This window comes from Aricia agestis, chromosome 2 (genome assembly GCF_905147365.1).
Source record: "Aricia agestis chromosome 2, ilAriAges1.1, whole genome shotgun sequence".
Lineage (NCBI taxonomy): Eukaryota > Metazoa > Arthropoda > Insecta > Lepidoptera > Lycaenidae > Aricia > Aricia agestis.
Genome location: NC_056407.1, coordinates 7,691,334 through 7,718,332, shown reverse-complemented (window position 1 = coordinate 7,718,332; position 26,999 = coordinate 7,691,334). Strand labels below are relative to the sequence as shown.

Genomic DNA, 26,999 nt, shown 5'->3' with positions numbered 1-26,999 from the left:
TTAGATCTAATTTTAACACCTCCATCGTGGGTACCGCAGACACAATTGATTTTCAATTGTTATGCGGCAGCCGGCTGCTGCTTGGGGATTGATGAGTAAAAAGTAATTGATAAAAAAATGCATAGCTCCTTACAGCAGGTACGTCATTGATTTCTAGTGAACGTCGGTATTTCAAGTGACTAAACTTCTAAACGCAGCCTAATACTTGTTGCCCCGGTGTATGTGTTAAAATGCATAGGGAATGAAATTACTTAACATTGTAATACCATGAGTTAACCTTGCATGATCAGATGTACAAAGTTTTCGTAGTTGATGTTGCCTTGAGAGTCCTCCTGTCCCTGTAGCAATTGCTCCACCTGTCAGGAAAATGTATTTATTTAATATTAAGCGGCTCCAACGATTTTCATGAAATTTAGTATCTATATACTAAGTATCTATATACTAAATTTCATGAAAATCGTGAAATATGGGGTTTCGGGGGCGATAAATCGATCTAGCTAGGAATCATTTTTAGAAAATGTCTTTTTATTCGTGTTTTATCGAATACCGAGCAAAGCTCGGTCAAATAGCTATTAAAAATTATTGGTCTCACCTCAAAAGATCTAAACATCTATTGAACAGTTGTTTTGAGACCATTATGTACTGAATCTTTTTCTAATCAACTGTTCAACAGGTGTTCAAATCTTTTGTAGTAAGATCGTAATTATTTTATTTTCATAGCAGGAATGTCCTATCTTTTGTGGTAAGGCCGTAAATGTTTTATTTCCAAATCGGTTACAAACTTAAGCAATAGGGCCAACATTTTGCCTACCGGTTCGAGAACTAACTTGGGGAAAAAAACTGGTGTATGCAGTACGCACAGGCCACCTTTTAGCAAAAAGTTGAGAAATAGGTGGCCCCTAATTTTAGTGGTTCATTCATATCTTTACGGCTCTCAAAGCTCAACTTCAAAATTAGAAGTAAAAGTACCTTGTAAATTGTAACTTGAAAGCAGGGCTCGGAACCGGTATGAAAATACCGGTTTATTTCGGTTAAAAAACGGTAAATATATCGTTCTTTTATTTACCGGTTAAACAAGCGAACGGTTTTTACGTAACCAAAATGGTAAAGGTTACCGGTTACTAACACACAAACGATTTTGAAAACCCAAATTAACCGGTTAATTCTTCGATCGCGCTCTCGCTATCGCGGGCCGCGGGAGTTGATAAGATAATTTCGCAATTATTTTCACCTATCTTTTTTTAATTTTAGAATGTTTAATTTTTTTTATTTTAATTTTTAATTTAAAAAGAAATGTTAGATTTGACATAGAGAGATCTAAGATCTAACGATACGACGTCGTATCGTGTTTTTGTGTCCCGGCCCTGAGGGCCAACGCTAAAACACGGGCGGATACGGGCGCGGGCGCACGCGTCGAAAGACCGCCGCGGGCCACGAATCCGCGAGCGGGCACCCGTCGCGTGCGCCCACCACATTTAGCGCTGCTAGTATAATTTTTATCTCGAGCGTGTACAGTTGAGTCGAGTAGATTACCATGGATTAGTTACTAATTTACTGCGAAAAGTGTACGCCCGCACCGTGTGCCCGCCGTACGCCGTAATTTAACGGCCGTAATAGGCCTCCGCGCGGCATTTTTAGGTAGCGCGCGCGGCTTCAAAACCGAGCACGTCACACTGATTATTTTTTAAGGTATTAAATATTAATTTAAAAATTTAAAAAACTTATGGTGTATTCCGAACACTTGAAAGAATTCGCTCCCGTTGGAAAAACTTAAAGTTAATTTTTCAACAAATTGGACAAATGTTAACTAACGAAATTTTCTCGAACTTCCGTCCTCATTGTATATTAAAAAAAATGTTTAAATAATTTTCGTTAAAATTTTTTCAGTTCGTGGAGCCCTTTTTTTACACATGTACAGATCACGCCATAAAAGTTAAAAAAAAATCAATACTTTGTTTAAATACTAATTTTATAACTTATACAAAAAATAGAAATCCAAGTAATATTGTCAAAAAAAATTTTGTTTCATTTATCATCACATAATTGTTTTATATTAATAAAAGACATATTGTATTAACTAAAAAAAAAATCCGCCATTTGTTTACAAAAATTATAAACAAATGGACTATTTCGATGCTTTTAAAAATTTATTTTTCTTAACTTTATGCCCTAGAAAATATTATGATTTTTAGAATTAACTTTTTTTCTTAAAAACAATATTTAATTGTTTATAATCGTTTTTTTATATATCTATTGTTTTACCCTTAATTAGGCGCATCAAAAAACTCACACAAATAGTCGCATGGGGTCTCTACTGACCCCAAATTAAAAATGATAATTAAGTTGAAGAAATGAATAAAACGAAGTATTAATAATGCGAATTGCTAGAATGCTTTATGATAATTAATCTCAATAAGCAATAACCTTCATTTGCATTTATACTACTAAAAAAATCAATCAACTACTGCTCTGTCTCGAAATCTCTTAAATATCACTATGGTTGTGATCGAGATAAAAAAATCAATTAAGTATTCAATTTGATGACCAGATTTTTTTTGAAACATCGAAGTAGGTCCTGAGCTAATACTGACAAACATATTTTCCTCATTTGTATGATTTGTTACGCACTTCTGGTCATCACCCCCTCATCATCATCATCATCACCATCCAGGATCAGGTCAGGGATTATTTTAGGCATCTCAGGGCTCTTAAAATATCTTGTCTACCGATTCATTCCCGTCACAAAACGGTGCATAGTTTTGATTTTTGAAGGCTAGGCTCGCAAAAAGTCTTTTATCTTCAGAAACCTTCCAGCCTCCAACCTATTTCACTGTCAATATTAATTTTAACAATAGAAAATAAAAAAAAATAACAATTAAATATTGTAATTAAAAAAAATGTTTCTAAAAATCATAATATTTTCAAGAGCATAAAGTTAAGAATTTTTTTTTAAAAGCATCGAAATAGTCCATTTGTTTCTACATTTTTTATAAACAAATGGTGGATTTTTTTTAGTTAATACATGTGTCTTTTATTGATATAAAAACAATTATGTGATGATAAATGAAACCAAATTTTTTTTGACAATATTACTTGGATTTATAGTTTTTTGTTCAAGTTAAAAAATTATTATAAACAAAGTATTTTTTTTTTAACTTTTATGGCGTGATCTTGTTAACTATGTTTGTATAATATACTAAATGTCCCGCGCGGCTTCGCCCGCGATAATTAGGTATTTTACAGAAACCGTACATTTTCCCATAAAAAATACTCCCTTCACGTAAATATTGCCATAAAAATTGCTCCAGTAGTTCATGAGATAAACCCTTTCTAATATTTCCCCCGATTTTCCCACATTTTCCTGAGTTTCTTCGGTCGTGTTAGGTTAGCGTCATAATATACAGTGTGTAACAAAAATAAATACTTTAGGGTGTGTACGTGTTCCTTGTAGAGAGTTCACTGTGAAAGTAGCAGCACTGAAAGACGACATTTTTTTTCACTTTTGTATGGGCAAGGGCACGAGCGTCACGAGTTTCCCCATACAAAAGTGAAAAAAAATTTGGTCTTTCAGCGCTGCTCCTTTCACAGTGAACTCTCTACAAGGAACACGTACACACCGTAAAGTATTATCACTAATTTTTGATACACCCTGTATAGCCTTATTCGATAAATGAGCAATCTAACACTGAAATAAGTTTTTAAATCGGACCTGTAGTTCCTGAGATTAGCGCGTTCAAGTAAACATACTCTTCAGGTTTATAATATTATTAAAGTATAGATTTTTTTTTAGTATCGCTTGACAAATTCGAGTCTCGATCTAAAAGACTATGAAAAGTACCAATAACAGGGTCATAATAGGCTCATAACCATGGGACGATGCATGGTATAATATGGTAGTGATGATGATGATGATGATGAATGTAATTTGCATAGTAGCATATGCTTTCCGTTCTTAAACTCCCAAACTTGTATCTATAAAGAATCAGGAGTTCTCTCAGCACCTTCCGATCCACGGTATACCAGGTATACCTCGGTGCAAAATCTTACTTTTTTGTAGCATATGTTTAGAATACTTCTCACGAAACCGAAGTCACCACATGTTTTCCTATAAATTTTGAGGAGCTCCCTCGATTACTTATGGATCCTTCATCAGATCACCACTTTTGTGAATATAATACCAAATTGAGATAATCCATACTAATATTATAAATGCGAAAGTATATCTGTCTGTCTGTCTGTCTGTCTGTCTGTCTCGCTTTCACGCCAAAACTACTGAACCGATTGCAATGAAATTTTGTACACAGTCTGAGAAAGGACATAGGCTACATTTTGATGTGGGAAAATATCTTATTTCCATGAAAATATCGATGAAAATTAATTCGCATTGCGCGTGGCCAGCGCTCATCCCGGGGGTCCTGGGTTCGAGACTTCGAGTCCCGAGTCAGTAACAGAACTAATCATACCTACTTTATTATATATTGTTTTTATTCATAACAAGCTGTTGCCCGCGACTTCGTCCGCGTGGTCTTCAGTTTATAGCGCGCGATGTCAACAAAATTGGTGTCAAAAGCTTTTATAAAAAAACCCTGGTACCCCTTAAATCAATACAGCTGTGCAGTGTGCATACAATAAGTATTTAATTTTTTTATATTAAACTTTATATTTTATGCCAAATTTTAAAGCTTATTTAGCCCCCCAATTACACAACTTTACCCATAAACTATTTATCATTGATAGGTTTAAGGTTACGTCACTGCACAGATAAAGTACTGAGTTATTTAATACCGTAGAATAGATATAACAATCGAAAAAAATCGAAACTTAAATGTAAGATGATACCACCTCTTATAGTAAGACTTTTGAGCAAGCGTCAGCGCGATGTAGAAGACGCACGGCGCCATCTATTATGAATTTTTGGAACTAACTTAATTTGAACAAATTTACGCATTTTCACCCCCTGACAACCCTTTTTTCCAGTAAAAAAAGTAGCCTATGTCCTTTCTCGGACTTTAGACTATCTTTATACAAAATTTCATTACAATCGGTTCGGTAGTTTTGGGCGTTTGGCGTGAAAGCGAGACTGACAGACAGGCAGACAGACAGAGATACTTTCGCATTTATAATATTAGTATAGATTATGTGCACACTGCACAGCTGTTTTTGGGTATTTTGATTAATAAAGGGCCGCGCTACACCAGAATGGCAGTGCTTTCAGCGCTGCCATTCCGGTGTAGCGCGGCCCTAAGAGGGGTACCACTTACCAGGGTTTTAAAAAGTTTTTAAATTTGACACAAATTTTGTTGACACCACGCGCTATAAACTAAAGTCCACGCGGACGAAGTCGCGGGCAACAGCTAGTTAAGTATAAAATTTTTAAAGAGAGCACATACATACATAAATTATAATATACTACAAAGTAGGTTTATTGTAGTAAGTTTAATATCTTTGGTTGTCTTGTTATTGCAATACTCCTACATATTATCAGTGACCTTCATTAATTTACAATTAGTAGTCAGTCTATATAGATAGGCTGATGACACATCTTTGTTATTCTGTATTCACTTATTTCCATTTTGCATCTCTTTACTGTAGCCTGCTCTATTTATTATATTTAAGGGCCACTTATTCCTGTATGGGTTAAATATAGCCCTGAGTTGAATATTGTTATTTTCTGGATCCTTGTGTTTATGAAAGAAAAATGCATAATACTTTAACACATGGCTAAATTACTTTACTACAATAATAATTAAAAGGGGCACCTAATGGTTTCAACGGGCATTATTAGTCTATTTTGGCCTAAACACAGAGGGAAACCTGTTGAAGTGTTATTATACCTCATCATCACTCAATTTCTCTCCCAAAGTAGAGAGCAGGTGTCGAAGCTCAGCAGAAGAGATGAAGCCATTGCCGTCCTTGTCGAAGTGACGGAGACCCTCGATGAAGTCATTGGCAGTGTCTCCGCTTCTGGCCTTGGAGATTGCCTGGAAATATATTTCAATTGTTATTCAAGTTACAATAAAGACAAATTTGCAGAACTTAAACCTGACTTCAATTACATAAGATTCAAAGTGGTAGCATTGTGTGATTGTTTTGTACCTTATCATTGAAATAAAATACAATCAAAACAGGTAGTAATTACTTCTTTGAATATAAAATTCAGAGATAAGAAGACAATTATTATCATCCATGGTAGTTTTTACCTAATTTTGTGTTTGTGGTAAAAGTTTCTTTAAAACAGTTTTTAACCGACTTCCAAAAAGGAGGAGGTTAAATATGTTCATCTTTTTTTTTTTATTTAGTAAGTCAACAATCACTTCGCCGTTTGTGGATTGATTTTCAAGATTTTTTCGCTATTGTATCGGGTTTAATCCGAATTTGGTACCATGTTCATAAAAAAGGTGACTTGATGATGGGATCCATAAGTAATCGAGGGAATTCGTCGCTATTTATACCAAAACCCCATTCATCTGGATGATATTGTGATTTCGATTCATAATAAATAATAAGTATTTCAAATGGAAACTTATAGTGATTTTGGATAAATAATGAAGTATTCCAAGTAAATCTTACCAAAAAGTCAGATTTTGATAGATTTATCATGTTTCCGGCCTCTTTATAGGTGTACATGTTTGGGGGTTTCCACATTGTTTTAAGAATTGATGGCCTATGCTAATGGTACATTAGATTAATCATTATCATCGTCTCTACCCTCATGATTTCAGTATGAAAGCATTGTAAGCTGATCTATCTACCTGCATCAACTGCATGTTAATAAGTACCACTTGAGGCCAAAGTATAATTTTTTTGCATATTTATCCAGTGTATCCACACCACCTTTATATTTGTTGTAGTCTAATATAGTAACAGGTTTTCTGTCAAATCTATAAATTACTTCTGGGTTGTGAATTGTGATGCAACGTAATGAATAAAATTATTCACCGGCTTATTATTTTGGGTACAATACAAGTGTAGTATATTTGGTAAAACATGATGAATAATGAATATAGATTTCGTTTATTAGTTTTTACTATTTCTGGAGGTAATCGAAGTCTATTCTAACGTATAGAGTTCCAACTACAGTGGTCTGTATTTTATTCAAGTTGATGTGATTCAAAAAATTTATCCACCGTAAGATCAGATGGATTTGTTTGCCCATGTTATGTTGAATATTCCAATTTTCAAACATAGTTGGTGGCAGAATCACATAGACCACAAAATTTGATGTCATATTTAGTTGGCTTTGATATTGTGGAAATAGAAATCTTTTTTTGAATATGTATTATAATAAATTTTATTTTTATTAGTCTTGTCATGAATTATGATTCTAATAACTTGTATGGGTAGAACAAAAGTCTCATACAAAAAGTTATGTGATATATAAAAATAAGGATGGTAACAGATGCAATGTGCTTTTATTATTAGCTGCGGTCAATTCTGACCCGAGGACCATTAGAGTAAAAAAAGCTATATGTGGAATATTTTTATTATTTTTAACAAAATGACGCCAGTAATAAGTATATTGGAGCAAATAATTAAAAGTCATAAAATATCAAACTTCTTGAGTGCTTACTTTCTGAGAAAATTCCATTTTTATCTCAAAATGGGTCAAAATTGACCCGAAGACCGTATGAAGGTTAAGAATATTGTTTTTACCTTGAATGTCAGGATCAATTTTTTGTTAAAAAATAATAATTAGAGAACAGTAAAAGTATTTAATGGTAAAAATACTAAATTAAAACAATAATTACTTGAATGTCAATGAATTTGCTATACCTACTTTTTTAACAATAGTTATTATAGGGCAAGTAATATTTTGACCAAAAGAATAATATGAATATGAATACTGTATGAAAAATCATAAATGTACCAAAAGCAATGTGATTAAACCAGGAAAAAAAATAAGTTATGAAATGCAGGGTTATCTTATAATTTTATTTGATTTATATATCTATATTATTTTAAAATTTAATTTAGTATATTGAGTACCATATTTTTAAAAGTATTTTTTTACTATTTAGTATTTTTTTAATTCTACCAGATGGTTCTCAAAACCAAATGTATTAAGTGTTAACAGATGCTGTGCAATAATCCTATGCCCTACATGGGCCAACCTTGAAGAAATGCAGCTTACAAGTATTTTATAATTAACTTTACTTGAAACTCTAGTTAAATACATAATTGTATTTAACTAGAGAACTGAAGACTGCAAAATGTTATATTTCTTATAAGAAATGTGACCAAAACTTACCTGATATATGGGGAGAAACACTTCAAAGGATATTCTTTCATCAGGTTTTAAATGCAAAGTGCATTTCTTGACATCTGACTCTGTAGGGTTCTGTCCCAGGGCTCGGAGTGCATCTCCTATTTGGGCCACATGGATTTTTCCATCTCCTCTAGAGTCAAACAACTGGAATGCCTCCTGGAACTCTGTAATATAATGTACTGTATTAAAATGTACACGAGGTATAATGTGATATTATAGTCAACATTTAAACGATTATTCGAAAATAACAATTATAAAAAGGTACCTTCCACAGAAGTAAGTTTAAGTTTAGGAGGTTCGTACATAAACATGTTGCTCAGATGTGGTTTAACGTCAAAATGTATGTTCCGACCTCGGGCAGTAATGTTTAAAGTTTAAGCCATATAAGGAAACTAGGGCGCTCGCCGCTTGCAAAAGCAGTCGCTTTATCCGAGAACGTTGATTGACATGAGTCATAGGCCACACCGCGATGCGGTGCAGTCGTTGCTTCTTTATATTAAGATATTTTTATTGCAAGAGACAATACGTTACTTAAATTTCAAATTAAGATAAAATGTACTTTGTATGACTCACCTGCCAACTGGTCTTCAGAATAACCAGCCTGAAATAGGTAATAAACGAGTCAAATAAAATTTATTATTTAAAAAATTATCAATGAAAGTGTTGTAACTTACCATTATTGTTTTTAATAAAACAAAAAACAATAATTATTATTGTAGAAAGTAAAAACAATCAAACTTTTATCAATTCACACCTTTTCAACAAATTACGATGTTAAATGTCAATGTCAAAATTCCAAAGTTCAAAAATCAAAACTGTCAACAGTCAATTTTAAAATAATAATTTGTTAAATTTGCTTTTTTGTAGTAAATATTTTTATATTCCTTGATTATATTTATGTTATTTATTTATAAATTATAATAGATGGTAATTTAATTTTACTATTATTATTTAAAACCAAACCACAAAACAAAAATTGTATGGACAAAGAGTAAAAAATATAAATTATAGTTCCTTAAAATTTCAAAAGCCTGTTTTTTACATTGCAATTTGCATTACATTTATTTATAATTATTATTAAATTCTTTGGCCCATTTAAATTATCTTATACAATCATAAGCGGTAAACGTTTAAGGTGCCTCTAACATCCTTTGCAATTTATGTAAATTTGTTGTAAGTTTTTCTTACAAATTATATGAATTATCTACCTATATTAATACCTTTCAAGTTTCAAGTAGTAATATTTATGTAATTCATTAATTATTTAATTATTTGGGTTTTTTACGAATCCATTTATATTTACTTTTTTATCTGTGTAATTTCTGAACGAAACAAACCATTGATCTTTTCTTTTCAAAAAAAAGCCGATTGCGCTTGAAAGAAACTATGGCGCGGTCCGGTTGGTCGGCTATTGGTGAACGAATTGAAGGGGGAAGGAAAAGGAAAAAAATGGCAAAATGGTAAAGAGATTTCTGAAAAGGTTAGTCCTATAAATTGCTTATTATTTTCTAATCTAATATACCTGAGAATCTATTTATTACGTTAACTTTTTTTATAAACGTTTTTCTATAATCGGTCCCGCGAGCTATTTCCACGGGTGTCGGGTCGTTCGGCATAGGCTTTGTTCACCAATCTCCACGTGCCCTCCGCCATTTAGAATTAATAAAATGTTTTTCTGTAGTTATATAAAGAAATAGAAATTTAAAGATCATCATACGATTATTGCTGCTATCAAATGCGAAATATATAAAAGGATCATTCTCGTTCGCGAAAATGGCGATTTCGGCGAAAGACAGCGTGGTTATGTTCAATGTCTTTCTGTAATCTGTTCCATTAGTATTGAATCATTTTTATAGAAGATGGGTTAAATTAACAGATAAGAGCGCCATGGCTTCAAGCGGCGAGTTCGTCGAGGGCTGGCAAGTAGCGCAGGTCCTTGGGGAAGGAGCTTATGGGGAGTAAGTTTTTTTCTTTGACTTTTTTATTGTCCCTAATTTACAATACCACACAACATTGTACACACACTGCCTAACTTTTTGTACACTTTACACTTATTTAATTTTATACACATTTTCAAAACTACACAACAAAAACAGCTATAGCCACTGTTATCAACTCATAACTTGTAATAGTAGACACGGATAACTGACTAAGGCAATAAAAGTATACTGAACTGCTGTGCAGTATTAACTTTACTCCATATACTTAATTACTTTGCAAAAATTTAAATTCTTTATTTTTCAAGAAACAGAATACTTACCACCCCTTGTTTATAGATACTTAAGCTTAATTTTTTATGAAATAACTGATGAATCTCCTAAAAATATAAAATTGCTTTATGCAAAGTTAAAGAGAAGATTCCTACTTATATCAAATTTTTATTTCTACCAAAGATAAAACTATGCTTGAGATTGAATATATTTTTGTTATGTTTAGAGTACACCCTTTAGAAAAGGGTTACCAGGCGTCCAGATAAAGACAGACACAGTCAGGCTTTTTGATTGCGTGTCTGGCCAAAATTAAGAGGAGTCCAGCTTTCTAAGTATTTGATAGCAGGACTTTTTTGTACAAATGTCCGGCTAAGCTGGCTGCTTTGTCCGGCTTTTCAGTTTATAACCTGGCAACCCTACTTTAGAAAATTCTGAGCTATTAAGCTTGTGAACCAAAAAACTTTTTGCTTTGGAAAGGAAACACAAGTTCAGCAAGCAAGCAAGGAAAGCACATTTTTTAATTAGAAAAAAGGTTCTAAGATTATGTTTTCAGTTATATCTATTTTATCAAAAGTGAAAAGAGACAATGTGGTATGTTCATAATATTATAATTATTATTGTATTTGGTATTGTGGTAACTGCTGTATTTCTATACAAATTTTCGGAGAAATTATTAATATATAAAGACAATATTATTAAATATAGAAAAGTTTAAATAAAATATAGGTACTTACTGTAAATTATTTTTTAAGATTTTAACACTATTGACTGTAGTAACTGTAATGAATAGTGACAGTCATTAATTATTATTAGTACAGGCTCCCTAGCACAATTTTTTTTTATTACTATCCATATTTTATTACCATCAAATCAAAATATTAAATCCTTTCTATCTCTGTTAGCTAGGTACCACTTTCGAGAATTTTCGCAGAGGAAATGTTGTTAGCTACTCACGAAAAATAAGCTTGATGTAATAAAAAAAATGTTGTTCTAGGGAACCTGGACTATAATATTATGTATGATTGGAACGAAAAATATAAAAACATTAAAGTTATACTTTTTTCCTTGACATGCAAAATTTTGGTTGACACTTTGACAGTAATTTTGTGATGGTAAGAACTTCTATTTATTTATATATTATCCTTATTATTATTATTCTTTAAAATAATTCTTAAAAATCACAGACAATAGATTTTCAATTGTTATGCGGCTGGCGCTTGGGGATTGATGGGTAATTTGTTAAACAAACCAATTTATACTCATATTTGTCAGTTTGACAGTTTTGACAATTCATTTGCTGAATTGATTGAGAGGAATTGCTAAATGTGACCATTTTAGCCCCGCAGGGCTATGGCCTTTGTCCTTTCCCGGCTCTGAACGTATCCGTTTAAAAATTTGACTAAATCGGTTTTTTCCTGTCTGTTACCTCTTAGGCGTGAAGAGGTAACAGACAGGCAGATACACTTTCGCATTTATAATAATATTAAAATAAAACTATTTGTTATTTATTGTGATTGCTTTAATTATTTAAAAATAAATTAACATATTTTTAATAATTTTTTAAATTACTTATAATAATAATTGACTTAAAATATATAATTAGGGATTTTAATTTTTAAGTCAAAAAGTTTCAACCTGTCCGTCGTGATATGGTTAAAACAATCTCAGAACGCGGCATGGCTTTTCTTCAATTACCACAACGCGTTGAGCTGGAATAGGTCATATAGGATGTGAGCCACGACACGAATTTCGCTATTTGGTTCATTGTGGCTGTTTTAGTGCCTTATCACACTGGCGATTAGCGAGCGATTTGAAAGCGACGCGACTGCGCATCGCATACGCCGCGGTTGCGCGGCGTGGATGCCATTTTGTACACTCGTCTAGAGATGTGATATTGTAGATAAAAAATAGATTTTTTAGGATTATTTTTAACACGTTTGCAGAACAATGCATGGTAGTCACTCTCTCCCAATCGATTGCCTGATAATGGATCCTCCCATATTCGTCGCTGTATCTGCTTTCGCTTCCTGCGTCTTCGAAGTAACAAAGCCAGCAGTAGTGTTTCCTCGTCAGAATCCATTTTGCTACTGGGTGTCAGGCGCGGTCGCAGCCTAAAATTTTTTTTTATACAATATTTTTTTTTTATCTGCGCCCTCGGACGGTTCTGGGTTGACAGCTGTCTAAGGTCGGACGCAGTGGTGGTTAGGGGGCTAGAAATTTTATTTTATTATTTGGCAAAATTTTGAGATTTTTCAATTTGACCTTAGGTTTTGTCATGTCCCCATGACGCGGAAGGCAAGCTGCGTGCACACCGCGCAATCGCGACGTCATCGCGGCGTGAACGCTGCGCAATCGCGTCGCTTTCAAATTGCTCGCTAATCGCCAGTGTGATAAGGCCCTTACTGTGGCCACAACGCGATGTGAGCTATTTTTCCGCTCAATGAGCGTTTTCGATCTTTGAGCATAACATGTACATACATAGTATAAACACATATTCCAAAAACATAACCTCCTATTGGCGCAGTCGCATAAAAAGAACTATTAGCTAGACCTCATCTTTTATCATTGCGTCTTAACATCTATTTGAACTCATGTTGTTCATGGTTCTTAGATACGGAACTAGATGCGGTGTATGCAATTTGCCTGAAAAAGTAATATTATGCTGAGAGCGCGGCGCATCCTTGAAAGTTTAACCACCTCTAGCGGTCAGTGCCGCCGACGCCGTCACCTTGTTTTTCTACAATTTAGTTTTCGGCGTCGACAAAATGGTCTCGCGAGTCGCGGTGCTCCATCCTGAGGCATTAGGTGCTTCGGTTAGGCTTTTTTAAAGCTGGATTTTCATTTTTTAAATATATCCCTATTATTTATAATTACGATCATTTATCTATTTTTGTAACCCTTTTTTGAGATATTAACAATGTAGGTTCTTGTAAGTCAACATATTAAGTTTTCTTACAAGTCGTGTTAAAATTTTTGCTGTCATGCAACCCCATGCAAGATATATGTATTATGATTATTCGGATAAGTGACATGTTTGGGTGGCAAACTTTTAATATTTCAAATAATGGCAGAGTGCGGCTACTGGTGCACTCGCGTACGGGCGCGCGCGTGGCGCTGAAGGCGGTGAGCGCGGCGGGCGAGGCGGGGGGCGGGGCGGGAGCGCGGGAGGCGGCGCTGCACCGCGCCCTGCGACACCCCCACGTGCTGCGCTGCCTCGGCGAGCGCCGCCACGGTCAAATCCACTACCTGTTCCTGGAGTACGCCGAAGGTGGCGAGCTTTTCGAGCGGATCGAGCCCGATGTCGGCATGCCGTCTGCCACCGCGCGGCGGCTGTGGCTGCAGCTGGCTTCCGGACTCCGCTACCTGCACTCCCGGGGAGTGGCGCACCGGGATATCAAACCGGAAAACCTTCTCCTCGACGCGGACGACAACATAAAGATATCTGATTTCGGCATGGCGACACTCTTCAAGTGAGTGCACCTGCGACTCGTAAGTCATACCTTTGCCTCTGGTTCAGTAGTGATAGTGAGCTTGTGCAGGCACGGCGCGAGAGAGCGGCTGATGTCGCGGGTGTGCGGCACGGTGCCGTACGCGGCGCCCGAGGTGATGACGGCCGAGGCGCACCCCTACCGTGCGCCGCCCGCAGACCTGTGGGCTGCAGCCCTCGTACTTCTAGCTATGTTAGCTGGCGGTATGTACCCACTACATAAAGTAACCGCAACTTTGGGATTACATAGTTTTTTATTGTGATATTTAAAATTCAGTTTTATTTTATAATAAAGCTAAACACAGAATTAAACTAATACCAATAAATGGTAAAAACATAACATTTTTACCTGTGAGTGCATTGGGCATGTTACTGAAGACTTAATTTTATTGAAGACTTTTATTTATATTTCACTTAATTTCTAATGTTCTTGTTTGGCATCTTGAATCATACAGTCTAATTGAGTATGTAAAATTTTACATGTACATAATTTGTTTCCAATCATCATTAAGATCAAGCATGGATATTTGTTGTATTATTAAATAAATTTAACAAAAAATATAAAAAGAGACCACTATTTTTATATAGTTGAATATGAAAGAAAAACTTGGTTTTTGAAAGTGTGTACTGTCCATACTTGGTCATTCTATTTTCTAATATTCTGCATGGATTGTATTCACTGGCCAGGATCAAGCGTGCCGTGCACAAGCTGCATGAGTGTTATCATCGTGCCCATCTGACCCGACTCGTGTCTTTGGTATCCTAGCTGTAGGCGTGCTCTCGAACCCTAAAGTTATGGTACCGAAGTTATGAGTTCGCGTCCCTCGCATCACCCGCGTGCTGCTTCTGCGGACTCAACAGTTACTTCATTATTTATTAATCTCTTATTTACTCTTAATTTATAGTTACAAACGAGACTTAGATATAGGTCGCGTTTGTAGTTTGGTAGACAGTGACATAAAAGTTGCAGCTATGATATATGCAAACAAGACAATGCCCTCATTTGGATCACTTTCTGCCAGTAAAGTTGTATGCGCGTAAAGTAATCGTGAGCTCCCATGATATCGATTCCCGCTTTTCAGAACTGCCGTGGGAGCGCGCGAGCAGTGACGATCTCCGGTACGCTTCGTGGTGCGCGTGGGCGGAGGGGGGAGCGGGGCCGCCGTGTGGGATCTGGAAAAAACTGAGCCCCGGGGCCCTGGCGCTGCTGCGGTGCGCCCTGCGGCCGGAGCCGGCGCGCCGCGCACCGCTGGATCAGCTGATTCAGCACCCGTGGCTCGGGCCGCACGGTCAGTACCGCCCGCGCGCGTGTCAGGTACTAGGTGACTCTGAGTGGACTCGCTCTCAGAGACGCCTGGTGCCTCAACACGGCCCGAGCTTGCCCCGTTGTGTTCACTCGCCGACGCACGCTACAAAAAACACGATGCGCTACTTTGGCAATTTAGCTCCATGACGTGTCTCAAAGCTCATAAAGCTAGATTACCAAAGCATTGCGTTGATGTTTATCATCGAGCAGCATAAACGACCTGTGATTCATGTAAGTTTTTTAACTACAATATTATTGGTTAAAACTTCAAGTAACACAGTTTATTGCCATAACTTGAAAGTAAAGTAATAAATAGAATAGTACTTTAACGATTGTTCTTTGTAAGTCGTATACTTGCATAGCCCTTTAAACTGAAGTTAATTATTTTTGATATCATCTGAGCTGTAAAATATGCAAACATATGCCGGGAGCCCATTGAGTTGCATGTGTGTCGCAGAGGGCGCGGCGGGCACGCGTGTGAGCAGCTCGCAGCCGGCTCTGGGCGCCGCCGACCTCACGGCCGCAGACATGGACGCACTGCTGAGCCGGTCGCAGCCGGCGCAACCCGACGACCTGCTGCTGCCGTGCGAGGCCTCGCAGGCGACGCTCGGCGTGGCCGGCCGCATGACGCGCGTGTGGCTGCGCTGCGACGCCCCGACCGCGCTGAGGCAACTCGGTCAGCTGCTGGACGAGAAGCGCTACGTGTGGCGCCACCTGCAGCCGCTGCTGGTGGCTATCGAGTGTGAGGGCGTCCACATGCGGGCGTGGGCGGTACCCTGGAGCGAGGGTACGGCGCGCTCGCTGTTGCAGTTCCGACGCTGGCGCGGCTGTGGGCTGACATACAAGCGCCACTTCGTTCAGTTGCGTAATGCGCTTAAACCGTTGGCTGCACCTCCCCCACCTTTGCAGCGTATGGATGTTGACTGATTTTAATGCCGTAAACCTAAAATAATAATTAGTAGTTAGATAAAATTGCATTGTTATTTTTTTACTGTGATTTTTAAATAAATGAATTTGTAATTTTCAAGCTGTTTATTTTTAGCCCAAAAATGAATACTCAAAAAGGGGGTGTGGATGGAAAAGTCAAAAGCAGAAATTTTGACTTAGGAACTTTGTTTGGACTGATTTGAAGATAAACATACTAGCTAGCCGATACAGTGGACGTACTGTAAAAAATTATCCGTTTGATGCGAGACGTCCGTTGCGTACGATACCGACCTGTGGAGTGTGGACGCTTACCTTTACGCGGTACGTCACAACTGCAAGCGTGATAAACCGTCGACTGCCGCCGACACGTGCCGTTCGTCTGTAAGCGCTCTAATGACCAGGGATTGCAATCCGGAAAACCGGGTCCAGTAATCCGGCGTCATTTTACGGGTACCGGGTCCGGTCTCATACCGGATTCGGTGTTAGCAATTTGTGGCAATAGACAATAGTTAATAGAATCAGGCGTTACTTTGCGGAAATCCATAGTTTAAAATTGAGAAGTATATTAATATTTTTAGCCATATTCCGCGAAATAAACCTCAACCTGTAAGTAAATGTGTGTGTACACGTAAAGTTAAATTAAGTTAAAGTACACCCTCGACCTTAGTCCTTTCCCACACTTGTCTACGCGAACACGAACGTCCGTCAAGACTCGAGAGACTTGACGGACCTTGTTCGTAGAGTCCACATCCTGAGGGTGTGAGGGCGAAACGCGCGTCGAGAAAAATCAACTGGCATGGCGGCGAGAGGCCTTGCATTAATTTTGTTAACATTATTGTTCGTATGGTGGTGTTTGCATGTTCTTGCATGAGAGTGTACGCATAGGTAGTGTGGGAAAGAAAGGAGGTGATGTATTGCATGCCTAAGCGTACTCTCACTCATTTACTTACAGGTTGAGGTTTATTTCGTGGAATATTGCTAAAAATAATAATACACAAAATTTTAATTTGTGGCAAACTGATATGGTTGTTGCATGAAAAACTTACTGTTATGTTTTTCCCGCTTTTTTATGATTATATTTTGGTGGCAATAAGGCCGATTAGTACACTACTCTTTCAATAGAAGCTGAGAGGGCCTTTCGGCAAAAAGCAGCTCATCAATCAGCATCAGAAATCGTTAGGCGCGTCTACACAAAGCGAGCAGCCTCGCGAGGCGTTCGCCGCGCGAATCAGCTCGGTTAGCGTGAACGTGCCTCGCCCGAGGCAAGCGCGCGCACTGTCGCAGGCGAGTCAAACGGCCAATTAAAGCCCGAGCCACCGAGTATCGGTCTTTTGATTTGCTCAGTCGTTTGCAGGCAGCATCGATTCGATCGATTGATTCCGAGGCTGCCGCGCTCGTTCGTAAGGCGCGTCCACACAGAGAGAGTATAAGCCTCGCGAGACATTTGCCGCGCTAGGATAATGCCTCACGGGGCTGCTCGCTCTGTGTGGACCCGCCTATTTGTGAGTCAAGTGACGCTTTTAAATGATGAGCAAAAATTAATCTAGGTATATTGTTAACAATATAGATTAATTTGTTGCTCATCATTGCTGCTGCTGTAGTTAATGGCGAGTTAATATTTAAATATTAACTCAGCTAAGTATGGTGGTGGACTGGGGAGGGTGCAATTGACCTGCTCATTCTTCTAGACTATCCCCCTTACTAATAAACGTTGTATAAGCTTTGAATAGTTATACAGTGTTTTGTTCCTGTGACACAAGTGACATCTTTAATTGGATTGAAGAAGACAAAACACTGTATAACTATTCAAAGCCTATACAGCGTTTATTAGTAAGGGGGATTGTCGACTATGTTGCGTTATGCCGTATGTGCTTGAGCAACTATATGGACATTTAAAATTTCATACCTACTTTTTAGATCATATTTTTAAGAATATTATTATTTTTACCTTGGAAGTCGGTTAATTTCATTTTTATATGGGGAGACTCGTGACGCTAGAGCGCTTGCCTATAACACAAAAGCAAAAAAAATTTTTTGGTCTTTTAGCACTGCTACTTTCACAGTGAACTCTTTACAAGGAACACGTACACACCCTAAACTCTAAAGCATTATCACTTAGTTTTGTTACACCCTGTATAGAAAATGACAAAATATTTTTTGACAGGGAGTCAATGACCGCTACAGGCTTAGGGTTGCCACCCGTACTTTATAATAAAGTATTGTACGTTATTTTAGGTAATAATTGTACTCTGTACTTTATATTAATAATAAAGTACGCGAAAATACTTTATTTCTCATTAAGTATTTGATTTCTGTTGAAGTCGTAAGTATTTTTCGTTAAACGAAATTTATCGATTAAAATACATATATAATAGGTACTACAGAAAAATAAATTGTACTTTATTTTTCTTACTTAGAGTAACCAATGTACTTTAAATGCAAAAATAAAAGGTGGCAACCCTAGCCCACAGCCCACAGCTGTCTCAATTCCCCGAGTACACCGCCAGTATTAAAAATCTCTCAAAATCATTTGTCGTATGAGTTATTTTCCGAAGTCCATATCAATAATTATTATTACCTACTAAAACTACGAATAATAAAAACTATACATAAACTAAACGTTCCGCGTGGCTTCGCCCGCGTAAATTAGATATGTCACTGACACAGTGTTGCCAGACGGCCAACTCGGTTTCTCCCCAAGTGTTCCCCGAAATCCCCCCAAAATTCGGGATTTCAAGAAAAATCCCCCCACCAATTATAAAAGAAAATGTTTGTTCATTATGAATGGGAATTTCACAAATGGATACGATGAATGTACACTATTTCTGCAATAGCGTCCAATCTTTAACAGAATCATCATCTTCGCGAGCTCTTTGATCATTTTTATGGTTCCGTAAGTCGTAACCAAAGGGTGAAAACGGGACCATAGTACTTAGATTTCGCCGTCTGTTCCCAGACTTTTTCCTCCAACAATCCCCCCAAAAAATTGTTCCCCCCAATTTTCCCCCCATCACCTAAAAAAAACCCCAAATTTGGGGGGATTCCCCCCAATCTGGCATCACTGCTGACTGACAAATTAGTTCACAAAAATAGCCTATGATCCTTCACATGGTCTACTTCTTATCTGTGCCAAATAACAGAAAAATTGCTACAGTACCTACCTAGTTCGTGAGAAACTCTTTCAAATAATTTCCCACGTCTTTTCCTAATTTTCCTCTATTTCTTCGCTCCTATTAGTGATAAAATATAGCCTTCCTCAATAAATGGGCTATCTAACACTGAAAAAATTTTTCAAATCGGACCAGTAGTTCTTGACATTATAACGCGTTCAAACAAACAAACTCTTCCGATTTATAATATTAGTATAGATAAATTTAAAAATATCTACTTACTAGCTGACCTGGCAAACATTGTTTTGCCATATATAAATGATTTCAAGTTTAGATAAAACCTATTCTCAGGCCCAACGAATGTAAGTACCTAGTACCTACATAACTACTTACATACAAAATTATTATCGCGTGGGATCCGTACATTTTACCGGGACCGAATGTAAAATTCAGCAAAATCGGCTCATTTTTAGGCGTGAAGGGATACCAGACAGACAGACACACTTTCACAATTATTATAGAGTATGGATTGTAGATAATACTTTACAGAGTGTGGCTGTGTCCGGTGTCCCTTTTATTGACCGACTTCCAAAAAGGAGGAGGTAATACGTTCGGCTGTATGTATCTTTTTTTTTTCTTTACTGTGAAGGTACCCCAACACAACGTCAATCGTTATGATTACCTACTTACGAAAAAGTTCTTTATCAGCGCTGCTATTTAATTTTTTTTATGAAATAAGGGGGGCAAACGAGCAAACGGGTCACCTGATGGAAAGCAACTTCCGTCGCCCATGGACACTCGCAGCATCAAAAGAGCTGCAGGTGCGTTGCCGGCCTTTTAAGAGGGAAAAGGGTAATAGGGGAGGGTAGGGAAGGGAAAAGGGTAGGGGATTGGGCCTCCGGTAAACTCACTCACTCGGCGAAACACTGCGCAAGCGCTGTTTCACGCCGGTTTTCTGTGAGAACGTGGTATTTCTCCGGTCGAGCCGAAGCATGGCTCTCCCACGTATGACTCACTCTCACTCACTCATCACTTTCACAGTGAACTGTGTGTAGGGGAGTGGGGATACATAGTCATACAATACCCTAAACTCTAAAGTATTATTAATACTTTGTTAATTGTTTTGTTACACCCTGTTATATATATTACTAGCTGTTGCCCGCGACTTCGTCCGCGTGGACTTCAGTTTATAGCGCGCGATGTCAACAAAATTTGTGTCAAAAGCTTTTATAAAAAAAACCCTGGTACCCCTTAAATCAAAACAGCTGTGAAGTGTGCACATAATATTTCATTTTTTAAAATTAAACTTTATATATTATGCCAAATTTTAAAGCTTATTTAGCCCCCCAATTACACAACTTTACCCATAAACTATTTATTATTGATAGGTTTAAGGTTACGTCACTGTACATAATATAAAGTACTGACTTATTAAATAACGTAAAAAAGAAATAACAATCGAAAAAAAATCGAAACTCGAGTGTATGATGATACCACCTCATATAGAAAGATGTTGGGCAAGCGTTAGCGCGATGTAAGAGACGCACGGCGCCATCTAGTATGAATTTTTAGAACTAACTTAATTTGAACAAATTTTCGTATTTTCACCCCCTTACAACCCTTTTTTCCAGTAAAAAAGTAGCCTATGTCCTTTCTCAGGCTGTAGACTATCTGTATACAAAATTTCATTACAATCGGTTGGGTAGTTTTGGCGTGAAAGCGAGACAGACAGACAGACAGACAGAGATACTTTCGCATTTATAATATTAGTATAGATAATACTAGCTGTCCAGGTGAACTTCGTGTCACTTACAAACCTTCCCGGACTTCAAGGATTATTTTAAGACTAAAATTAGTGGAATCGGTTCAGCCGTTATCGAGTTATAGCGTTAATCCATTTTTAGGGTTCCGTATCCAAAGGGTGAAAATGGGACCCTATTCATGAGACTTCGATGTCTGTCTGTCTGTCTCCAGGCTGTATCTCAAGAACCGCTATAGCTAGCCGCTAGTTATAGCGGCAACAGATATACACGATCTGTGAAATTTTCGCAGATTGTGTATATCTGTTGCCGCTATAACAACAAATACTAAAAACAAAATAACATTAATAACTAAAGGGGGCTCCCAAACAGCATACGTGATTTTTTTGGCCTTTTTTGCTCGATATCAATAATGAGAACAGATAGGCACTTGATATTTTCACAAAGGCCTTAATTATATTATGTCTACTTTAATATTTAAGAATAATATTAAAATAAAATGAAAAATTAAGGGGGGCTCCCATACAAAAACACAATTTTTGGTCGGAACGGTACGGAACCCTTCGTGCGCGAGTCCGATTCGCACTTGGCCGATTTTTATATATTATATAGATATAAATATTCACTATACTTAATAATAATTAATTACCTATTATTATGGATAAACGTTCAAGTCCCTCGGAACAATCATGAAGAATTTTTGGGCCTTTTTTGTTCGATATCAATAATGAGAACAGATAGGCACTTGATATTATCACAAAGGCCTTAATTATATTATGTCTACTTTAATATTTAAGAATAATATTAAAATAAAATAAAAAATTAAGGCCCAGGCTCCCATACAAAAACAAAATTTTGGGTCGGAACGGTACGGAACTCTTCGTGCGCGAGTCCGATTCGCACTTGACCGATTTTTATATATTTAATAGATATAGATATTCACTATACTTGATAATAATTAATTACCTATTATTATGGATAAACGTTCAAGTCCCTCGGAACAATCATGGAAGGAAGACTTAGCACAAAGGAAACAAAACATTGTACTGGTATTAAAGTTTATTATAAAATTGTGTCTTCACTCGACATTCGACAATACATAATATTATATTCAGATTTTAGATAATAATAATATACAGACTAGATACTAACGCCTATGAGCTCCTAACAGTTTAATTTACTTTTACGTTTTATTACATTACGTTCAAACAAAAGAAATGCCATTGTACCTATCGTTGCTAACCTTAAACATTTTTAATTACCACAAAGGAAATGAGCCAGTATCAATTATCATTTTATCAAACCTTCACTCCTCGTTTTACTAAAGCTGCTCAAAGCTCGAACGAGACGACAGAGAACACCTAGTAGTTACATCATATATGTATAGCAAATGCTTTCATACTTTTGGTAGGTAATAAGTAATAACCATCAAGCAATTACATTGATGGCTTCCTCAACGCCAAAAATCCACGAAAACGTTGTGCCCTATCGCTTACGTGAAGCTTTACGACGCGTCATGTGTAGACCGGCGGATTATACAGTACTTATTAGGTATACCTACTCTTTGTATTTGCTCCGTGGGTATACTCTAAAAATGCAGGAGCACACCTTCAAAATAAGTCAAATTAATCGTACAGCAGGCCAAACCACGCAAGCTTCATGTTAATTAATTTCTTGCCGTCACAAAAATCTACATAGCGTGGCTAGCCTTCCACTCTCGATTGTAATACCTAACTGTCTACATAGTAAATTAGGTCCAGTCTCTAAGACATTATTATCTAGTTCAAGCACATTTATACCTACCTATATGAGATTGAGTTTGCAGGTAGTTTTGAAATGCTTTACTTTCGCCCTTTTATGATTTGTTGTGCTCAGAAAGATGTCTACTGAAAAGCGAGATAGATTAAAGTTAATATGCAATTATGTTTAATTCAATAGATATTATATTGAGAAAAGACTACACTTTGGGACTAATTTAATTCTAAGGATAGAATACAGTAAAGGTAATTCCTTGGGGCGTGTTTTGCGGTTCGAAAAATATTGTAAAAAATAGGACACTATGTCACGGAACGAGTGGATGGATTGAAGTATCAAACGCACTCGGGCTGGTGCCTGGTGTGGGTTCTACAGTCTACCAACATCTTAGCGTTCTTGGACGACCAAAATATAATATTATTAAACTACTAATACACACAAAAATAACAATTTTAATACAGTTCATCAAAACAAAAATCGTATCAAACCTGCGGATATTATTGAACATTTTTTTTATTATTCAAGTAGTTATTTCTTATATCAAACCTACGCGATTTACGCAAATTTTACAAAATCATTTCCTATAGTCGAGACTCGAGAGTCACAAAACTTGACTCACGAATCACGATCTACCGTACTTGCTTAATTGCTTTCACTGCCCAGCTGTGCCCATTAAAGTTTTAGCGAACATGATATTATAATTATTAGTTTAAGATAGGTAGGTACATACCAGTTATTGTATACAAAATATAATATGGTCACGAAGTGTAGGTAGTCATACCTAAATATATTATTATAGACAATTAAGAAAAAAATATACTTACCTACTTAGCATTTTGTCAAAATAACAAAGACCTATTAAAGGTTGGCACAAGAAACTTTAAAATATACGTCATGGTATTGGTACGTACTCGTTGTGTTTAATTTAATAATGTGCTACACTTGGCAAGTTGTAGTGTTTTATATTATAATAATATATTATTTGATTGTCAGGCAGTGAAAGTGAGATAACAAGTATATCTACGTATTATCTAGAGCTCCGTCGATAGGTCGGCTCTCGGCAGTGCTTGGCTCTCTGAGACATTAATATCACGAGTGATATGTATATTGCACTTTCGTTTCTCCCCGGACCCCGTCTGCCAGGAACCGTCGAAGCTATTCGACTAATATTAACACACTGTTTTACGTAGGCAGTTACCTTATTTAAAAGCTAAATACAGCGGGACGAACATAGCCACGTGTTGCGACTTGCGACGCAGAAATTACGCACATCTAGATTTAAAGTCAACTAAATAATAATCATTTTCCATCCAGTATTAGGGGCGGTAGGATATAGTACTGAATGAAATAGCAGTTTCCTTTACTGAACGGTTTTTTTCCTTTACTAAACATAAGGTACACGTCCGTCACATAACTAAAGTTCTGCCATGGTTCCTGTCCTGTGGCTTATATTTTTATTTTACAAACATGAACTAAAATTAGACAACAGGTCTGGCTGTGTTTGTCACGTTGTATATACAGCATGATTGGTAAGGCATGATCAATACTTAAGGAGAGTACTCGGTACTCGATTCTCATTATAATTATGTAAGTAATAAAATTAGGTAAGTAAGTACTTAATTTTTGACCATATTTCCCTTTACATAAATGAATCATGGACACAGTAGATTACTATATACGGCCCTAACGGTCGCCGGCGCGGCGGCATGCGTCCCGCGCCGCGCGCTACCCCTCCCGCGCGCGGTGGCCATGCGTTGGGTAAAAAATAATTATTTAACTTTAAGCTACATTTACTCAGTGATCAATTGATATTATTTTTTTAAATTACTTTCTTTTAATTAATATAATAGCCAAATATCACGTCCTCGAGTATTGAACATGTCTCACCAGTCAATCTGTTTATGAATTATCCTATTCTTATATAGCTAATGTGCTTCAGTCGAGGCACTCGCAGTATATACAGCCGGCCGCGGCCGCGAAAACGCGGCGCGGCGAGTCTTGAGATTGCTCCCGAAAACTTTACAATGTTTTAGCCTTTTCCAAAAGCTCGTTGATGAATTTCTGAAATAAGAAAATATTCGGTGAGATTATTTTTGAATTAATTTTTAAGTAACCTAGCAAGACTGGGTTAGGACTAGGTGTTCAGTAAAACATACAAATCTGAAATCACCCTCGAGAAAAGTAACCAAAATGTGTTACCTAATCTAGACTCCAGAGGCTTTTTTACTTTGATAGATGTACTCATAATCCGTACGTTACGTTTTTGCGTGAAGAACAACTTACAATTAATAAACAAACTCCCAAACTTTGGCCTTTAATTTTATTTTTTTATAAAACGATAAAGTTTAAGCACACGCAAGGGTGGATTCCTTAATCGTGTGCTTTCACTTTAACCGTTTTATTAGTGTGGTGTTTAAACATGGAAAATTATGGTAGAGTACTTGAAAGTATTTTCATTACTTACATGTACATCTTTTTGTGGCTTCTTGGCATCAACTAGTAGCGTCTGAAAAAATAATGAAATTAGTTAGTATCGAGAAATCATAAGTTAGGGATTCTGGGAAATCTATTGTTATTCTATTGTGTCTCGCTCACCGGTGAGCTGACGAATAATGCCTCTATCTATAGTAGAGAGTAGAGACTACAGCAAAAGTGCGTAACGAAGTTGCTGCTTAGTACCTACTGGTGCTGCCAATTCGAAATTGTACTCAATTTACTTGACTTATTAACAGGGCGGGCCCCCGCTACCAAATGAGCAATGTGTGCACCACGGTCCACGGAATATATAACACTAAAGGAAGGGCCATAGCAAGTAAGTTTCATTGAAACTGCTGTCGCCAAACTCACACAGTAACATTTTACGCACACAAAAGAAATAACTCATCACAAAGAGATTTCTTTTTTAATTACAATGTCGAAAAAACAACCCTAACCCTTTTGAAATAAAGAAGAATTTAAATTTAGCAATACCGGCTCTGACTACCGAGTTCAGTTATTCAACGCTAGATGGCGCTTGACAGCTAAATATGATAAGACTTGAAGTTGTACGCAATTTTACAGCTTACGTCAACTAACGTAAGGTTTATATCCGTACTCACGAATTTCCTTTTGCGTGCGAGTTAAGTTATGTCCAGCAGGACATAACTATGGCACGCGGGCCACGCCCATATGCCCTTTCCTGTAGTGTTATATATTCCGTGGTGTGCACTGTGCAATGCACACGGGCGCCATCCTCTAGGGGCGCTAAATCGTCATCTTATAACAACAATAAATCCTATACATAATACAAGGAACACTTACAAACCATAAAGTGTTATTAACTACTTTGTTTTTTTGCAACCTGTATATTATGTTAGTTCCAGCAGGTTCCCTATATTAAGCGGCTGTTTCACCACTTCCCGATACAACTTATCTGACATAGTATACTCTTTACTCAGATACTCCATACTCTATTTGTCAGATAAGTTGTAGATCCCAGCGGCCAGCCCACTATCGACAGTAAGTGGTGAAACAGGCCATAAGTCTCTCAATGTGATAATTTAACAATATGGCGTCATTCGTTTTGATTTTGGCCACCTGCCAAAAAGCCTGTATGAAAGTTAATACTGACCGCGAGATGTCGCCGGCGTAGGTCGTCGCTGTCCATGTCCAGCAGCTCGTCGATGTCCACCTCCACCTCCTGCGTCGCCGCCGCCGCGCCGCCTCCGCCTTCGTTCTGTTGGTCACAGTAGTTAGTATTAAGAGGATACAAAAGGGGCTAGAGAAATGAAAAAAAAGTACGTGTAATATCTATAGCTGTCTCCCTTACCTCAAGCCTATACCGCAGAACGCGATAGAGACAACTGCAGAAAATCCAGAAAATCAACGATTCGTTGTCCCCTGATTCCTTCTCCAAAACTTAACCGATTTAAGTAATTTTTTCATTAAAGATTAAAAAAAGGCTTGAGCTGTGTTCCTATGTTTTGCTTTTTTTGTATAATCTAGCCAAATCTGTTTTCTGGACGTTTGAACACAGTGGAAAATCTGGCCATTTTTTTGGGTTTTTGAACGTTCATATCTTATTTAATAATTAAATTATGAAAAAAAAGAAAACATAGGGACATTGTATTAGTGGCCGTAGATATTCAGGAAAAAAATTATAACTCTACTAGCATTATCCAGGGAGGAAACAGGGGACA

The 26,999-nt window shown here is 37.1% G+C and overlaps 3 protein-coding genes across 8 annotated transcripts in view; 1 reads left to right on the top strand and 2 right to left on the bottom strand.

The window, feature by feature from the left end:
* Nucleotides 1-70: 70 nt before the first annotated feature.
* Nucleotides 71-9,085, bottom strand: LOC121739892 (myosin-2 essential light chain). Of its 2 annotated transcripts, XM_042132491.1 has the most exons (5): nucleotides 8,941-9,085; nucleotides 8,840-8,867; nucleotides 8,249-8,430; nucleotides 5,835-5,981; nucleotides 71-356 (listed from the first exon to the last, which is right to left on the bottom strand). In XM_042132491.1, exons 1-5 carry the CDS (start codon nucleotides 8,941-8,943, stop codon nucleotides 273-275), a joined length of 444 nt encoding a protein of 147 aa, XP_041988425.1. In that variant the 5' UTR covers nucleotides 8,944-9,085; the 3' UTR covers nucleotides 71-272. The 2 variants fall into 2 exon arrangements, with proteins under 2 accessions (XP_041988425.1, XP_041988424.1); XM_042132490.1 differs by lacking the exons at nucleotides 8,840-8,867; nucleotides 8,941-9,085 and adding an exon at nucleotides 8,532-8,761.
* Nucleotides 9,086-9,635: 550 nt separating this feature from the next.
* The window catches only part of LOC121739889 (serine/threonine-protein kinase grp), a 20,000-nt gene continuing 2,636 nt past the window's right edge, over nucleotides 9,636-26,999 (top strand). The window contains exons 1-7 of one of the 3 annotated variants that reach the window (XM_042132484.1): nucleotides 9,636-9,746; nucleotides 10,143-10,224; nucleotides 13,548-13,946; nucleotides 14,016-14,167; nucleotides 15,046-15,252; nucleotides 15,727-16,206; nucleotides 20,684-20,694. In XM_042132484.1, coding sequence (XP_041988418.1) covers nucleotides 10,154-10,224; nucleotides 13,548-13,946; nucleotides 14,016-14,167; nucleotides 15,046-15,252; nucleotides 15,727-16,196 — 1,299 coding nt within the window. In that variant the 5' untranslated portion in view covers nucleotides 9,636-9,746; nucleotides 10,143-10,153 and the 3' untranslated portion in view covers nucleotides 16,197-16,206; nucleotides 20,684-20,694. Of the gene's footprint in view, nucleotides 9,747-10,142; nucleotides 10,225-13,547; nucleotides 13,947-14,015; nucleotides 14,168-15,045; nucleotides 15,253-15,726; nucleotides 16,255-20,683; nucleotides 20,695-26,999 lie in introns of those variants that run through there. The other 2 variants (XM_042132483.1, XM_042132485.1) reach the window with 2 other exon arrangements.
* Nucleotides 24,677-26,999, bottom strand: part of LOC121739891 (protein phosphatase 1 regulatory subunit 14B) — a 25,669-nt gene continuing 23,346 nt past the window's right edge. For all 3 annotated transcript variants that reach the window (XM_042132488.1, XM_042132486.1, XM_042132487.1), the window contains exons 4-6: nucleotides 26,432-26,536; nucleotides 25,286-25,327; nucleotides 24,677-24,882 (exon numbers count right to left, since the gene is read on the bottom strand). In XM_042132488.1, the coding sequence (XP_041988422.1) occupies nucleotides 24,841-24,882; nucleotides 25,286-25,327; nucleotides 26,432-26,536 (189 nt within the window). In that variant the 3' untranslated portion in view covers nucleotides 24,677-24,840. The remainder of the gene's footprint in view (nucleotides 24,883-25,285; nucleotides 25,328-26,431; nucleotides 26,537-26,999) is intronic.

What these genes read in the sequence shown, in the direction of transcription:
- LOC121739892 (XM_042132490.1), bottom strand. Translation starts at nt 8,577, where the DNA reads ATGTTTATGTACGAACCTCCTAAACTTAAACTTACTTCTGTGGAAG. An exon ending in TAAACTTACTTCTGTGGAAG is followed by an intron (nt 8,431 to 8,531) that starts GTACCTTTTTAT and finishes ATTATATTACAG; the next exon opens with AGTTCCAGGAGGCATTCCAG. An exon ending in AGAAATTGAGTGATGATGAG is followed by an intron (nt 357 to 5,834) that starts GTATAATAACAC and finishes TTTTCCTGACAG; the next exon opens with GTGGAGCAATTGCTACAGGG.